Source organism: Gossypium hirsutum, chromosome A05 (genome assembly GCF_007990345.1).
Source record: "Gossypium hirsutum isolate 1008001.06 chromosome A05, Gossypium_hirsutum_v2.1, whole genome shotgun sequence".
NCBI lineage: Eukaryota > Viridiplantae > Streptophyta > Magnoliopsida > Malvales > Malvaceae > Gossypium > Gossypium hirsutum.
Window position 1 is genome coordinate 14,012,675 of NC_053428.1, and position 17,641 is coordinate 14,030,315.

Sequence of the window (17,641 nt, forward strand, 5' to 3'; positions counted from 1 at the left end):
AATCCCAGAATTCTCTAGATTCTTGTCTTGTTGTAGCATTCCCTCAATAGTTGGCGAGGGTTGCTCGAACAGGCGCATCGTTGAACCTATTGTTCTTCCAATATTGGCCATGGCGTCCGAACATGATAAAAAAGTACTTGCCATCCTCTCTTACAAAGAGCTTAAATCTATTGCACTTCAGTGATATTACTGGCACCTCCATGTTTGTCCCTTAGGAGTTTTATCAGCAATGCATTGTCTCTCTCAGCCACCATTCGACATAAACCCATATTCCAAACTATTTGAAGACCTTCCAAAAATGCGCGAGCTTCTACCTGAAATACCGAAGTAGCTTTTAATCTCTGAGCATAACCAATAATCCATTCAGCTTTAGAATCTCTTACTACTCCTCCGATTGCTAAAAAATCTGTGGCATTATTCATGGTAGCTAGTATTCGAATTAAGCTTTATCCAACCCTCCCTAGGGGGTTGCCACGACTCATACGTAGTCGGAGTCAAGTTTCAGACATCTCAAGTCCGCTAAGGAACGGGCCCATGACAAGCTTGTTGTTGACAACTCTTTGATGCTATTGTGGCTTCTAGTAAAAACGAATTCATTCCTATTTTTTCTTATAACATCCAGTTAATGATTGAAAATAAAGCGCTCCAGTTGGCTCCTCTATCACTATTCCACCAATATGTTTCTCAGGTTCCAAATCAGCCACTGCTCAACCTACAAAGAGAAGATCTCATTGGACTTATTCGGCATAATAGACATCCAAACACTCCTCGGAAAGCTACAATCCTGTAACACGTGGATGTTGGTCTCCATTGCTCCACCACACCACATACAATGGTCATCATCTGCTATGTTTCTTCTTAATCTTTTAGCATTTGTGCCCCGAAATGACAAGCCAACGGAACTGTTTTACTCGCTGAGGGATTTCACACTTCCAAATTAAATCTCAGCCTACAATTTTAACTCCCCCATTTGTCCCTGCTACTGCCTTGTACGTATCCGATGCTGAAAAAATTCCGTGTTGTGACCACCTTCATATAAGGGTGTCCTTGCCTGCTTCATTCGCCAGGGCCACGACAGTCCCCATTTTTTGAATGATTTCCCTTGGTAGGAATGGTCGCAATTTGTGCTATGACCACACCCCTGAAGGTTCAACCATGTATCTAACATAAGTGTCTTCCCTTAAAGGTTCGTTGCAAATATACCAGTTTTTCAATGGCCCAACACCTCCCAGCCAAGAATCATTCCAAAAATTCACCATGTTTACCATTCCTTGTAGACGACATAAGCCCAAGGGGAAAATCGTTACAAAGTTTCGCCAAGGATTGCCAGAAATAAGAACAAGAGCTTCTATGGATCGAGAGTGGAGTGATGCACATTACATTTTGATCAAGTATTTGAACCCAAAAAGCTTCTGTTTTTGAAATAAGTGAAAAACCAGCCTTCAGTAGCAGCACTTTATTTTGTTCACGAAGATTTTGAAACCCCAGACCACCATGCTTCAAGTTCAACAACATTTATCCCAACTCACCAAAGTCGGCCTTCTAGTCTCGGAGGTAGATCCTCAAATGAAAGTGCGAACAAGTTTCTCAATCTCATTACAGATTACCACCAGCATGAGAGTCGAGCTCATAAGGTAATTAAGGATAGCGAGTAAGACCACCTTAGCAAGAGTAACTCTTCTTGCTAAGGAGAGTTTCCTAGCATCCCATACGTTGAGCTTCTTCCGAACTGATGAAGTTGGTTTAGCATGCAGCAAACTCGACAGCATGCAGGCCAAGAAGACCAAGTCATGCAGGAGCTACTGATGCAAGCTTATTTTGTTTATTTTGTAATTCCTAGTCAATGAAATGTAATCTTAGTTCATTTCTAACTAAGTTAGGTTGTTGACTGATGTAATTAGCTTATGTATGAGCTGTAAACACAACTTTGTATAAGTTTACAAGCCAAAATTTCAAGTTTCCATGTCATTAGTGGAGGTAGGTGATGTTTAGGTAATTATTTGCTGTTTTTGACAAGCTTAGTGCTTGGTTTATGTATTGGCATTGTGCCATTATGCAATTTATGAATGAAGTTCAGCTTGTTCATCAATTTTTCTCTTCATTTTTCTTAGCTTTTCTTTCTTTCTCTTGCTCGAATTCTCTTGTTTGCTCAGCAAGTCTCGAGACTTGCTTGACAAGTTTGCACTGAATCTGTTAGTTTCAGTTACAGCACCAACAATTGGTATCTAGAGCCTATTTCTTAAGGGATCTGTTACACAAATCCATGGCTTCATCAAGCTTTTCACCAGCTGCACCTCAAGTCTTCAATGGAGAAGGCTATCACATATGGGTGGTCAAAATGAAGACCTACCTGCAGGCTTTCGATCTGTGGGAGGTGGTCAACTCTGATGTTGAACCAGAGCCACTTAGAGCTAATCCAACAGTGGCTCAGATCAGACAGCATACTGATGAAAGGACCAAGAGGCACAAGGCTATGTCTTGCATCCAAAACTCAGTGTCTGATGTGATTTTCACAAGGATTATGGCCTGTGAATCACCAAAACAGGCCTGGGACAAGTTGCAGGAAGAGTTTCAAGGGACAGAGAGGACAAGGCAGCAACAGTTGTTAAACTTGAGGAGAGATTTCGAGAATTTGAAGATGAAGGAAGAAGAAACTGTCAAGCAATATTCTGACAGGATTATGGCTGTGGTTAACAGCATCAAGCTCCTTGGAGAGCAGTTCAATGAAGCTAGGATAGTGGAGAAGGTTATAGCAACTCTGCCTGAGAGGTATGAGGCAAAAATCTCATCTCTCGAGGACTCAAGGGATTTGTCCACCATCTCCCTGACAGAGTTGATCAATGCTCTATATGCTCAAGAGCAGAGGAGAGCAAGCAGACTGGAGGAGCACCAAGAAGGTGCCTTTCAGGCAAGAACAAATACTGCCCACAAAGGCAAGAAGGCCTGGAGAGACAAGCCAAAGAATGATGCTGCAAGGAGAGAAGGTCAGACTTGCAAGCACTGCAGAAAGGCTGGTCATTCAGAAGAAAAATGCTGGTTCAATCCAGATGCTGTGTGTCAGCATTGTAAGAAGAAGGGTCATGTTGAGAGAGTCTGCAAGAGTAAGACCAAATCGAGGCAGAATCAGTTTCAACAGATGAAAGCTGAGGCTTGAGTAGCTAAGGAGGACAGTGATCAAGAGGAGCAAGTCTTTGCTGTGTCATGCTCAGCTACTCAGGAAAGGTCCTTATCTGGTTGGCTCCTAGACAGTGGATGCACTAACCACATGACACCTGATGCTGCAATCTTCAAGTCTTTAGACAGAAGCTGCATAACTAAAGTCAAGATAGGAAATGGTCATTTTATTCAAGCTGAAGGCAAGGGTGATGTGCTGATATGCACCCTTACAGGTACCAAAGTGATTTCAAATGTGCTGTTGGTGCTTGAAATTGACAGAAACCTGCTCAGCATAGCTCAGTTGCTGGAAAAAGGTTATTCAGTTGTGTTTAAAGACCACTAGTGCCAAATCAGTGATCCAAGTGGATCCAAACTGATGGCAGTCCCTATGGCTGATAAGAGCTTTGTGGTTGACTGGACAAAGAAGTCAGACATTGCCTACACAGCCACTTCAGATGAATCCAAGCTGTGGCATCAAAGACTGGGACATGCCAACTTCAGATCGATGGCCCGAATGGTCAGAGAGGACCTAGTTGAAAATTTCATCAACTCAGTGGACCATGATGATGTATGTGAAGTATGTCAGCTAGGAAAGCAGGCCAGACTCCTATTTCCCTCGAATCAAGCCTGGAGAGCCTCTGAAAAACTCCAACTGGTGCATACTGATGTGTGTGGCCCTATGAAGACTGAGTCATTAAGTGGAAACAGGTATTTCATACTGTTCATTGATGATTTCTCGAGATATTGCTGGATTTACTTCTTAAAACAGAAATCAGAGGTGGCCATTATGTTTTGGAAGTTCAAGACTGCTTCTGAGACTGAAACAGGCTGCAAGCTGAAGACCATAAGGTCTGATAATGGGATTGAGTACACCTCAGCTCAGTTCCAAGCCTTCTGTGATAAGGCAGGCATCAACATCAACTTACTAACACATATACACCTCAGCAGAATGGGGTAAGTGAAAGGAAGAATAGGAGTTTGATGGATATGGCCAGGTGCTTGATGATTCAGAAGAATCTGCCTAAAGCACTATGGGCAGAAGCAGTTAACACTGCAACATACATTCAAAATAGACTTCCAACCAAGGCTTTGGATCAAAAGACCCCATTCGAGGCCTGGTTTAGCTTCAAGCCATCACTAGCTCATCTGAAGGTCTTTGGATGCATCTGTTATGCACATGTACCTGCTGTTAAAAGGGACAAATTGTCTGAAAGGGCTCGACCTGGTGTTTTGGTGGGGTATAGCACTGTTAAGAAGGGCTATAGGATTTTAGATCCTTCAACAAACAAAGTGTCAGTAAGCAGGGATGTGGTATTTGATGAGAGGTCATGTTGGAACTGGGAAAGACATGAACCTGAAGAAGTTTCTGAAGAACTTGCAGCAGACCAAGCTGAGCCAGACCAAAATGTCCCTGAAATGGATATTGATGATGAACCAGTCAGATGAACAAGGTCATTGGCTGAGATTTATGAAAGGGCTCATGTAGCCATAGCTGAACCAAGCAACTTTGAAGAGGCTGAGGCTCAGCAAGGGTGGAAGCAGGTAATGGCTGAGGAAATCAGCATGATTGAGAAGAACCAGACCTGGGAATTGGTTGAAAGGTCAGTCAAAAGGAAGGTGATTGGGGTGAAATGGGTGTACAAAGCCAAGCAGAATGCTGATGGTACCTTGAACAAGCTGAAAGCAAGGCTAGTTGTCAAGGGGTTCAGTCAGAGGTATGGCTTGGACTACCTGGAGACCTTTGCACCAGTGGCCAGGCTCGACACCATCAGACTGCTGATTGCCTTAGCAGCACAGCTCGAATGGAAGATCCATCAACTTGATGTGAAATCAGCCTTTCTAAATGGTTTCTTAGATGAAGACATCTATGTTGAACAACCACAAGGGTTTGAAATAGCTGGCAGAGAGTATATGGTCTACAAACTGAAGAAGGCCCTATATGGATTAAAACAGGCTCCAAGGGCTTGGTATAGCAGAATCGATGGCTACTTGACTGATCTGGGATTCGATCGAAGCAAGAGTGAGCCAACACTGTATGTCAAGAAACAAGGGACACAAATACAACTCATTGTGTCCCTGTATGTTGATGATCTTCTAGTGACAGGAGGAGATCGAGTAATGCTGGCTGACTTCAAGACCAAGATGCAGGAAGTGTTTGAAATGTCTGATCTTGGGGAGATGTCATATTTTCTTGGAATGGAGGTGTCTCAAGTACAGAATGAGATATTTTTAAGCCAGAGAAGCTTTGCCACAAAGATTCTGACCAGGTTCTCAATGCAAAACAGCAAGGCAACTAAAACACCTGTTGCTTGTTGGAGAAAAACTATCGAGCCAAGGTGATTTTAAGAAAGTTTGTGAAACAACCTACAGGAGTCTAGTTGGTTGCTTGCTATACTTGACTGCCACTAGACCAGACATCATGTATGCTGTAGGATTGCTCTCAAGGTTCTTGCATTGCTGCAATGAGAAGCATTTCCAAGCTGCAAAGAGAGTGCTGAGATATGTCAAAGGCACTTTAAACTATGGTTTGAAGTACAGCAAAGAAGGAAATCTGAAGCTGGTTGGCTACACTGATAGTGACTGGGCTGGCTCGATAGATGACATGAAAAGCACCTCAGGGTATGCTTTTAACCTTGGTTCAGCCATGTTTTGTTGGAGCTCAAAGAAGCAAAGTCTAGTAGCTCAATCTACTGCTGAAGCAGAGTATGTGGCAACAGCAAGTGCTGTCAACCAAGCCATATGGCTAAGGAAAATATTGGCTGACTTGAATGTGCATCAAGAGGAAGCTACTGAGATCTTCTGTGACAACCAATCTGCAGTAGCAATTGCTAAAAATCCAGTGTTCCATGGAAGAACAAAACATTTCAGCATCAAGTTGCATGTTGTTCGAGAAATGGAGCAAGCTCAGGAAGTAAAGCTGATCCACTGTAATTCAGAGGATCAACTTGCAGACATTTTAACCAAAGCCCTTAGTGTCACAAGGTTCGAATGTCTAAGAAAGAAGCTAGGTGTTTGCTCCATGCAAACCAAGGAGGAGTGATGAAGTTGGTTCAGCATGCAGCAAACTCGACAGGATGCAGGCCAAGAAGACCAAGTCATGCAGGAGCTGCTGATGCAAGCTTATTTTGTTTATTTTGTAATTCCTAGTCAATGAAATGTAATCTTAGTTCATTTCTAACTAAGTTAGGTTGTTGACTGATGTAATTAGCTTATGTATGAGCTGTAAACACAACTTTGTATAAGTTTACAAGCCAAAATTTCAAGTTTCCATGTCATTAGTGGAGGTAGGTGATGTTTAGGTAATTATTTGCTGTTTTTGACAAGCTTAGTGCTTGGTTTATGTATTGGCATTGTGCCATTATGCAATTTATGAATGAAGTTCAGCTTGTTCATCAATTTTTCTCTTCATTTTTCTTAGCTTTTCTTTCTTTCTCTTGCTCGAATTCTCTTGTTTGCTTAGCAAGTCTCGAGACTTGCTTGACAAGTTTGCACTGAATCTGTTAGTTTCAGTTACAGCACCAACACGAACCTTCTTTACAGTAAACTGAAAAGAACCCGAAATAAGCCGGCCATGAAGAAGTGGGCTGCCTAAATACTTTCTCAAGTCATCCACCCTTGCAAACCCTAGCTTCAAGCTAATATCATGGGATGTTTTTCAAGAAAAGGATTTGAGTTTCAGGAGCACTCACTTTGTAACCTAAGAAAGCTCAAAACTTTTTGCAAACTATCCTTTTAAGTCTGATTTAAAAAATAAAATAAAATCAATCGCAAAGAATAAGTGTGAGATGCCCAGTCCATGGTGAGAAAGTTTAATAGGCTCCCAAACATTGTTCGTAACTGTCTGTTCAATTAGGTGTCTCGCTCCATTCGCAACACAAAAAAAATATGACAAGAGTGGATCCCTTGGACAGAATTGAAACAAATGTTTTAGTGACTTCACCATTCCAAAGGAATTGCATAATGAAAGTCGAGATATAATGCATTATAACCTAAACAAAAGGAAGTGAAATCTCACATCAAAGTATCCTTTATATGATCTTGTCCAACTCGATTGTACGCTTCTCCAAATCCACTTTTATTGGAATCCAACTTTTATCACCCTTGCAAGTCCGCATTGTATGCATCACCTCCTGCGCTATCACAATATTGTCAGTTATATGGCACCCAAAAACTTGTTTGATTAGGCTTGATGAGTTTATTCATTATTTGGCCAAGTAAGATTTGTAATAGTTTTCGTGATGATTTTATGCAAAACATTCTACAAATTGACTGGGTGAAATTGTGCTATATATTTCGATCCAATGACTAGGCATAAATATCAACAAAATTCGATTGATTTTTTCATCTATACTACCACTCCAGTAGCTTTGAGGAGGCCGGAGTCATGTCAAAAAGAGCATTTCGAACTTTCTCTAAAGAGACAAAAATCATAAGTATTATTGTGTCTTGTTAACTTTTTAAAAAGTTAACATTTAAAACCTATTCAACCCGAATATCTTTTAGGAGGATAAATATGCTTTAATACACTCGAATTCACATCCCCTGCTTAGACAATAATGCTAATATTAACCGAGTTAAGACTCAATTGATCAAAGTTACCCAAACTTAAACTAAGTATTTTTAAAAAAATAATAATAAATAATAATTAATTATAATAATAAATTTATTACAATTAAATTTTTTTTTTTTTTTTTACATGTAAAAAAGTAAAGCATCCACTACATCAACAAGAAAAAATTAGGATTCAAAGTAATTTTTCTTATCAATTAATTTATATTTAATTATAAACAATAATTAATATTTTAATAATTCAACAGTTTAATTTATTGCTCTATTCATATAAATTATAGATCATGTATATCAAATTTGACATAAATTAAAAATTTCTAATTAATTATTTTAAGTAAAAGATCTTTATACAATTAAATATATATAATATAGATAAAATTTTAAAAAAATATTTCAGTTTTACAGCTTTGTAAATGTCGAAATTATATATATAAAATAAACCCACTTATAATAATTTAATTTTACACACTTTCCTAAGATTTGTATTTATTAATATTTTAGCAACTTATCTATTGAATTTAGTCGTACCATTGTACTTCTCCTGCATATGAAATTTCAAATAGATATAATATCTTTATTTTTAATAGTTAAATATTTTTACAGCGATCAAATAATTAAATATTTTTTATTTCAAATAATATAATATCACTATTTATGTAAATAATACATGAAATTAAAGTATCAACTTTACAAATGATTACGAGAGCATATGACTTACTTTAATTGTATACCAATGCTGCTAAAAGACTAAAGATTCTAGCTAGCAAATTTATTTTGTCAATACACTTGAATAAGTAGCAGAAAATGCCAAAAGAAAACTGTACTGCAATTATTATTTTTTTCTTATAGATTCTTTATTTTGTAACCTTAATTTAGACTCATTCACTCAATTATTTCAATCAACAAAAACATGATTGACACTGATTTGCATTAAGATTTCAAAAGCTTTGTTGTTGTGTGTGATATGCTACACTTTTCATCTTTCCATATAGTTTTTAGGTGACCTAATTATAGTTTAAAATAAAACCCTAACTCTAAATAAATAGATAAAATCTAAAAAAAAGAGAGAGAATAAACACAGAAAACAGCCGAGTTGCAATGAAATAAACAAAATGGCAGAGAGAAATGAGAGGAGGAGAGAAAGACAATAAACAAAGGCCACAAAACGTTAAAAAATCATCCTACAATCCTAGCTATGGCAGAAAACACTTGCCCTTTCTTATTTTATTCAAATATATATAAAAAATAGTCGAACACTCATTTTTAAACCAAATAACCTTGATTCTACATTGACCATTAATATTTTTTCCCCTTACAAGTTGTATAGATAGAAGAATGAAAATTTTCCTACAAGTTGCTATATGGATAGACAAAATGATGTTCTTCTTTTTAACTTTATATAAAAAAAATTCAGTGGTAGCACATAGATTTCATTATATATAATATATAATTATGTAGTTGAATAATTAAATTGATTATTATTGCATGGTCTGTTTTGGATAAACAAGAGTTAATAGACAAACTATTCCTCGAAAATATCCATTTCCGTTGTCTCGTGAATTAGTTTCCTTGTCATATAAAAGTTGATAGGTCGCTATCCAACGGTCCAAATTTTTGTTTCAATCAACAAATAATGATCTGGCATATGGCTTCTAAATCACACCATATATATGTATATATGGACTGGTCCTTCACGGTATCAAATACACCTGGCTAACAATTATTTATCCTTTGATCTAATCTATTTGTCTTTCTACTTAAGTTGTGCATGAGAAAGTGAAAGATGTTTGTGTATGAAATTCAGGTACAGTCTTAAATTTAACTTTTTTATATGTGCAATTTGTCCTATTTGTCTTGTTTTTTGTATTATGTTTTGTTTGTTCAGAATTATCAAAGATTTATCCTTTTGTATTTTGATACATACAAGGTTATATTTAAACCCTTTTTTTACTGAGGATTTTTTCATCCGGAAGCCATAGATATATTATAAAATAGGTATAATAATAAATTTAGTTTTTAATTTTTAATGTTTATTCTTTTATCAATTTCATCTTTATTTTTTTAATTAAATTTGGTTATTAATTTTTCTTTTTAAAAGAGTGAAATCGGTTTTTTAACTGAAATGTTAAACTTTTTAACAATATTAGCATGAGTATACTTTATGCTAATATGATACTATTTGACTTATATTTTACATCAACAAATAATTTAAAATTATAAAAATAAAAAATTCAAAAAAAAAAGAGCAAAGTTCATAAAATTTTAAAAAAGTATCATAAAGTAAATGTGAATTACCATACATGTTGCCATAATTAAAAATTTAACATTTTAATCTGTATTTTCGTTAAAAAAATAAAAATCCAACTCTTTTTAAAATGTTAATATTTGATAATTAAATTTAATTTATTTAAAAAAATTAAAAACTAAATTTAACTAAAAAAATATAAATATTAAAAGCTAAATTTATCATCATTCACGTTTTCCAATATAACCATGTACATAAACATAAAGATCCGCTATTAACAATGTGAAGTGAAAAGATTAAATAAAAACAATTATTTGAGTCCCAAATTTTGTAAAAAGCAATGCAAATTGTACCTGACCAATCCAGCAAAACTCAAGCATTAATATAAATTACAAGTTGGTTTGCATGAGAATCATGAAGCCTCAAATGAGTAAAACACAAATTGGGGGGGTGATTAACAAAGTGGCGTCGATATTACATAAGCAGATCACATGCTACCCATTTCCCAAAATATGCCGTTCTCTTGTTTGATACCATTTTTAACCCTTAAACAACTTGGTTTTTAATTAGATACAGACATCTGTCCGACCAAAAAAAGAATATAAATCAGACATCTGATAAAAATGACCTTTTTTCACTAATTTTTTTTTTGACAACACTTGAACCCCTTATGGCGGGAAGTTTAACTGCTTTTAACTGGAACAAACCGGCCTGATCCTTTTTTTTAACCGTCGAAAAGGGACAAAAACACAAAATCACCACCCGCAAAATCTTCTTGTCATAATTTCCTTTTGTTTTGTTTTGTTTTGTTTTTTTTTATTTTTGCTGTTTCTTTCTTCTATGGCTGTCCTTTCGTTATCTTCTATTTTTTTATGGTTTATTGCAAGAATGTCAGTGAAGCTTTATAGCTCGATCTCCATTAATCTTTTCCATGTCAAGAACAAGCTTGGAATATCTTTCAAGAAATGGCTTCTTCTTTACAAAATTTGCTTAAAGAAGAAGGGTTTGAGAGAGGGAAGGAAATCAGTCTTAGAAACCCAAGTAGTGCAAAGCCAGATGAGTCGGTAGCGCTGCCTATATACATCTGCCATGCCCGAAAAAGCTTGGGGAAACCCGAGCACGACGCTGAGGAGACTATTACTCGAAATGGGTCCTCAGTGTTTTCATCTAGAAGGGTGTCGAATTCGGATAGACCGAAACCCAAATCATCGACAAACGACGGTACGCCAAGGAGAGATGAGCCTGCAATCGATGACGTTGCCATTAGAGCAGTGATATCCATACTTGGTGGATTCACTGGTAAGTACATTAAAGATGAGATTTTTCGAGGAATGATCAAAGGAAAATGCAGCTCCTGCTTAACGAGGAGAAAAACCGGTTCCGATGATGGGGTTTTTGAGAATATGAAACTTGGTATTGAGAGCATTGACAGCTTAGTACAAAATCCGGGGAACAAAAAGGAACTTAGAATGAAAACTTTGAGGAATTCGATTGAGCTTTTGAGCATTGTTGCTTCCTTGAATTCTAAGAAAAGAAGGAATGGTTCAACTTGCGGAGTTCCCAATTCTCATCTCTCGGCATGTGCTCAGCTGTACTTATCTATACTTTACAAGCTCGAGAGGAATCATAGGATTTCGGCTAGGCATTTGCTTCAAGTTTTTTGTGATTCGGCTTTCCTAGCGAGAACCCACTTGCTTCCTGATCTATGGGAGCATCTTTTCCTTCCCCATCTTCTTCACCTTAAGGTTTGGTACCACAAAGAGCTTGAACTTCTCTCCTACTTGGATTATGGTGAGAAAGAGAAGAGAATGAAAGTTTTGTGCAAGCTCTACAATGATCAAATGGATATGGGGACAGCTAAGTTTGCCATGTACTATAAAGAGTGGCTTAAAATTGGGGCTAAAGCCCCTGCTGTTCCCACAGTGCCTTTGCCATCGAGTCCCAGTTTTAGATCATCAAGAAGGCGATCATCTGATTCTTTTGCTTCGCGTTCTTCAATCAACAGAAACTTGTAAGCTATTAGCTTAGATAATTTTAATCATTCAAGAGTTTTATCATCATTAATCATGTTGATTTTCTAACTTGTTTCTTGATTTGCCATGATGTTTGAAAGGTATCGAACTGTGTTTGGCACAACTGAGTTGCAATCCATTGAGCTTGACCATCGAATCAGAGCATCAATGGACATATGTCACCTCCAGGCAGAAGAAAACGAATTCACCGATGAAGAAAACTACAATGGTTGCAATTATGTTCATGTGGGTAGATTCTGTCTCTTTCTGAAAATTACAGTTCTTTGCTTTCAGATATCGTTACATTGAGAGTATCATTTATGTTTCTGAACCTGACAGAACATGACAAAGACACGTAGAAGTTCATCAAGCCAGATTTATCGAACTCCGAGAACTGACTTATTACCGGAAACACGTAAATCAGACCATTTTAGGCTGTTTACCTGCCAGAGTGGGCCAACAGAATGCTTGGTAAACGGAAAAAATGTTGTCAGACATAGTTCAATGAGAAGGAAGGACAATGTTCATCTTCCTTTGAGTGATCTAAGTAGATCCATTGCTACTATTTGCTCCTCGGACAATCTAACTGAGTGCGAAATTGCAGTCCGGTTATTGACCAAAGCATGGTTGGAATCACATGGTGGTCCTGCCATTGAAGCTGCAATAGCAAAGGCACCCGTTATCGAGGGAATCCTCGAGGTATTGTTTGCTTCCAGTGATGATGAAATTCTAGAACTAGCAATATCGATTTTAGCAGAATTTGTAGCCAGGAGTGAGGTGAATAGGCAGATAATACTTAACTCAGATCCTCATCTTGAGATCTTCTTAAGACTGTTAAGAAATAGTAGTCTATTTTTAAAAGCAGCTGTGCTGCTTTACTTGATAAAGCCAAAGGCAAAACAAATGATATCAACGGACTGGGTTCCGCTAGTTCTTCGAGTTTTAGAGTTCGGTGAGCAGTTGCAGACTCTATTTACAGTAAGGTGTAGTCCTCAAGTAGCAGCATTTTACGTCCTAGACCAACTATTAACTGGTTTTAATGAAGATAGGAACTTAGAGAATGCAAATCAAGTAGTTTCTCTTGGAGGATTGAACCTTCTGATAAGAAATGTTGAGATGGGAGGTGTTCTTGAAAGGAACAATGCTGCCATGATCATATCCTGCTGCATTCGAGCCGATGGGAGTTGTCGGAACTACGTAGCTGATAAAATAAACAAGGCATCTCTACTTGAACTTATTGTTGGGAATCATAAGGATTCTAATGGATCTGTTATTGCCTTACTAACTGAGCTACTCTGCCTAAACAGGTTGCTAATCCTTTATGATTAACTATGATTTTTGTTAGTAGTTCCAGAGGTCAAATGCATATCCTGATGATATATGGTATCTTAACAGAAGAACACAGATTTCCAAATTCTTGAACGATCTACTCAATGGATGGGGTGGCTTGAATACCATGCACATCTTAATGGTATACCTGCAGAAAGCTCAACCTGAAGAACGCCCCCTGGTTGCAGCCATATTATTGCAGCTTGACCTTCTGGTAATTAATTTCCTTGCCATTCAAAGCATGATACACCAAGAAGTCCAAGCCTCATGCTTATCAAATAGTATCCATCAGATATTCATCCCATCTTGTTCCATTTACTTTAGTTTATTCAGAAGCCAAATCATCTTGTTGTATCAATTATGCAATGTTTTGATACAGAAATCATGGATTACAGTCATTTTGCAGGGAGATCCTTTGAGGTACAGTGTTTACAGAGAAGAAGCAGTTGAGGCCATTGTAGAAGCTTTAGATTGTGAAAAGTGTAATGACAGGATTCAAGAACAAGCCGCCAGAGCTCTTATGATGTTGGGAGGCTGTTTTTCTTACGTGGGAGAGGCAACAACAGAAAACTGGCTTTTGGAACAAGCAGGCTTTCATGAAACCTTGGGGGACTCGTTCCATGGAAAGGAAATAGTTGACGAAATCTTGGTAAGCTTGTCAATTGTGGAATGTCCATTATAGTTGCTTCACATCAAGTTTTAATAATGCTCTTCTCTAATCCATGCTTGCCAATGTTTTGTTCCCTTTTATTACTATAACCACTAGCATGAAGAGAAGGAAGCAATAAAAAATTGGCAGAGAAAAGCAGCAATCGCTTTGCTAAACAGTGGCAACAAGAAATTCTTGGCCGCTCTTTCAAATTCCATGGCCAATGGCATTCCTAGTTTAGCACGAGCTAGCCTCTTAACTGTTGCCTGGATAAGCAGCTTTCTCCATTCAGTTCGAGATAAAGATTTCCAGTCCATGGCATGTTCAGTACTCGTGCCTCGGTTACTTGAATCCTCAAATTACAGTAGAGCTATTGAGGAAACGGTGCTTGCTTCTATCTCATTGCAGCAGCTCATAAAAGGTTCAGGTATCGTAAACTTTCAGACATTTTCAAAGCTAACCCCTCGGCAGTTATTCAATTCTTTATCTTCCTTGCCTCTTGTTATCCTCAATGATACACAGTAAATGCTCATATAAATTCCGACGAAGATCATTATGATAAACTTCTGGCAAGGCATAATCTGTAAAATTACATGCAAGCAGAAAATGGGATCTCAATGCATTTTCCTATCTGTTTAATTTCAGTCTTTTAATCTTTGCTAGAATATGCCTCTATTATTGCCTCGTTGGATGCGACATAGATAAATCCTCTTGGCAATCATTGTCCACATGGATAGCTTATGAGCTTATTCGACCATCACCAAGCACTGCGAGGCATCAGTGGCCCTAGCTGGAAGCCTGGAAGATCTGGCCATGCCAGTTAAAGAAATGCAGGAACTCATTTGAAGTCTTGATTGTAAAGGGTGACTATCAGAGGGTCTGATTAACCACCCTGACCTTAGAGAGGATGATTAAATTGTAGTTCTTTCAATTTCCTTTCCATCTTTTGAGAGTGTCTCTGTAAATGATGTAACATACAGCACATTTAACATATAGCGATTTAGAGAGATGTGAAATGTCTAATCTACAAAGATGGTTTCCCCCAATACAGGATGGAGAATTGCAAAACGTGATGACCTATATGATTCAAAATTTAATCATAAGTAGACCCTAAATAACATATAAGTATCCAATGGCTCCAGGTTTCAAGAAATGGAAAATTTGAACCAGACCTTAATTTTTGGTTTGGTTTGTCTTTTCACTGAGTTTATCAGCTTTCAAATTCAGCAATGGTAAAAACCACTGAATTCTATGATGCACTAAAGAAAAGACATGTATAAAAATCAGAGTCTGCAATAAGACTGGATTTTGTCTCCAAGTACCGACCGGTTGCATTAGTTTTTTCACTAATGTTCAGACATTCGTTGGTTAAAGATTAGGGTTTAGGGGTACTTTCCCTACTTTCTCAAACATACATCAGTTGTCACCATCCTATCTCCACGGAATGTCACAGGTTTTGTCCGATTAGCTATGAATGACACTAGGATTTCACGGTCCAGCTGTTTTACCTCAAAATCTTTAAAAATTACTTGCTCACATATGTCATGGCACGTGGCTGGCAGGCAGTGGATGTCTGAATTCCATAGACATCACATAAATCCAACAAAATGAGTTTTGTGGTGGTGTCTTCAAGTGGGAAAAAAAAGGGGAAGGTCCTTGCAGTGAATAATAAAATGGCAGCAGCGGCAGCAGCAACTAGAAGAAAACCTGCCCCAGCAGCTCTGCCTGTCGAATTGACCCAGCCTCACATGACTTATTCTAAATGGTCGCAAAACAATAATGTGTAATTCAAACTCGAAGGCATCCAGGTAATGGGGTCACTCACTGGTGAATAGTTCTAGCAAGTTGACAATTGCCAGACGCCAAATTCAAAGTTCAATCACTAATTCCTAGTAGATGAATCTTAGCTCAGGTCTAAACAATGGCAGGCACCCAATGGTACGGTTCATATCTAGGTAAAGGGGACGGATGGAAATAGCATCTTTTAACCATGTGAGCTCAAGCTTTCAGCAACTAAACATCAAGAACAGCAGCCTCAACTTTGCTCATAATCTAGAACATCTTTAACTAAACTCATCTAAGGGTAGTTCATGAAAATGTGGTGCATTCTCATTTCTTACATAGAATTGCAGTTCATAGGATTGGAGTTTCCTCAGCTTATTTTAATTGATTACCTTCAAGACTTCAAGTTAGAAGAAAACCAGAACAGTTTTAAATCTAATAATGTTCAGAAAATCACTGATCTTATACAGAAAATTTATGAAACTAACATATTCATTTCATTTCATGTCTTTTGCTTTTACCTCTAAAGTGTGTACTGCAGAAATTTCCATCCAAACCACAGAAACTTGTCTTTTAGTTAAGTTTTGATTATATAGGATTTCAAGAGAGTAAATGGTTTGAAAGGACAAGAGAGAGAGGTAAAAAGTTTTAAGTAACTGCTGGTTAAATCAAATGGTTTTAACATCTTTCAATGCAATGTAGTGAACATATGTAATTGAAGAAGCAAAACTGATGAGTCTCATCAGCTTCTTCCTACTAATACAGGCAAAAGGTCTTTTAAGATTCCTTTGTTTTCCATCATCAATGTCGCCATCCCTATATAAGCCACAACAATTCCCAGTCTTTTTCCTCATCTTATCATCAATCTATTTCTACCCCAATTACTTGTCTATATCTCTAAGAAATGGGTTCCACGTTCAGAGTCTTCTTTTTTGCATTGCTGTTGCTTTCGAGCTTGCTTTTCATGGCTAAGGCAAGGCCGTTGGACCTCCCTAAGACAACAACAAGCGACCTGTTGGCTCGATTGAAACTGGATGAGGAATCACCCGACTGCTGGAGCTCATTGATTCAGCTTCAATCATGCACTGGAGAGCTTATTATGTTCTTCCTGAATGGTGAGACCGAAATAGGGAAAAGCTGTTGCCTAGCGATTCGTACTATAAGCCACCAATGCTGGCCGACCATGATCGATGCATTAGGCTTTACAGCTGAAGAGTCCCACGTTATTGAAGGTTACTGCGACCATGAAGATGATCGATCACCGCCATCCATCGCCCTTACTGATGAAATTGGTTCCTCGAACTTATTTAATCCCTAAGCTGATCATCTGTTATCTAATAATGAAATAACATGCTTAATGGAAAAAGTATTTACTTTGAATATGAAGATTATTAATTTCTTCATTGCGTATTTCAATGTTTGCATTTTGTTCCAATTATGAATGAAATCATATATATATATTTAATATAACATAATCTATAAAAAAATTTAAATATAAAATTAATCCATGTTTTAAAACAAGTAAAATTATAAATAGATTAAAATTTTAAAATTTTATTTACATATTAAAACATAATATAAAAACAAACTTATGAAAATACATATGAGGACAAAGATGACAATTGTATGTTGGTTGGATTTTTTTCAAGGTATTGCGTTTAACTTTATACAAAGAATAATAAATTATATTAAGATACATAAATAATTTTATTTATATTTTAAATTGTAAATATTTAATTTTTAAAGTTAAATTTATGAAAAAATTTCCCTTTCTAACTTTTTTTAACCATTATTTATGAATTACTTTTATCTTTTAAGGTATCATGTATTTGTACTACATACCTATAATGATTTAATTTCAATCTTTTAATTTCTTTATCATATTTTTTGTATAACATA

The 17,641-nt window shown here is 37.0% G+C and overlaps 2 protein-coding genes across 5 annotated transcripts; both read left to right on the forward strand.

Moving 5' to 3' along the window:
* Positions 1-10,752: 10,752 nt before the first annotated feature.
* Positions 10,753-15,006, forward strand: LOC107958319 (putative E3 ubiquitin-protein ligase LIN-1). Of its 4 annotated transcripts, none has more exons than XM_016894054.2 (7): positions 10,753-11,981; positions 12,084-12,228; positions 12,322-13,289; positions 13,378-13,525; positions 13,718-13,960; positions 14,078-14,387; positions 14,624-15,006. In XM_016894054.2, the coding sequence occupies exons 1-7, from the start codon at positions 10,936-10,938 to the stop codon at positions 14,659-14,661; spliced, it is 2,898 nt and encodes a 965-aa protein (XP_016749543.2). In that variant the 5' UTR covers positions 10,753-10,935; the 3' UTR covers positions 14,662-15,006. The 4 variants fall into 4 exon arrangements, with proteins under 4 accessions (XP_016749543.2, XP_040969469.1, XP_016749542.2 ...); XM_041113535.1 differs by having other exon boundaries at positions 10,768-11,981; positions 14,078-14,381; XM_016894053.2 differs by having other exon boundaries at positions 10,768-11,981; positions 14,078-15,006.
* A 1,443-nt stretch (positions 15,007-16,449) lies between these two features.
* LOC107961313 (egg cell-secreted protein 1.1) lies at positions 16,450-17,152 on the forward strand. Its single transcript, XM_016897480.2, has one exon. The coding sequence runs from the start codon at positions 16,647-16,649 to the stop codon at positions 17,058-17,060; it is 414 nt and encodes a 137-aa protein (XP_016752969.1). The 5' UTR covers positions 16,450-16,646; the 3' UTR covers positions 17,061-17,152.
* The last annotated feature ends 489 nt before the right edge of the window (positions 17,153-17,641 follow it).

Excerpts from the sequence above, each read along its gene's own strand:
- LOC107958319 (XM_016894053.2), top strand. The coding sequence starts at position 10,936 with ATGGCTTCTTCTTTACAAAATTTGCTTAAAGAAGAAGGGTTTGAGAGA. Across the intron at positions 11,982-12,083 it reads TCTTCAATCAACAGAAACTT|GTATCGAACTGTGTTTGGCA; the intron begins GTAAGCTATTAG and ends GATGTTTGAAAG. Across the intron at positions 13,290-13,377 it reads GAGCTACTCTGCCTAAACAG|AAGAACACAGATTTCCAAAT; the intron begins GTTGCTAATCCT and ends GTATCTTAACAG.
- LOC107961313 (XM_016897480.2), top strand. The coding sequence starts at position 16,647 with ATGGGTTCCACGTTCAGAGTCTTCTTTTTTGCATTGCTGTTGCTTTCG.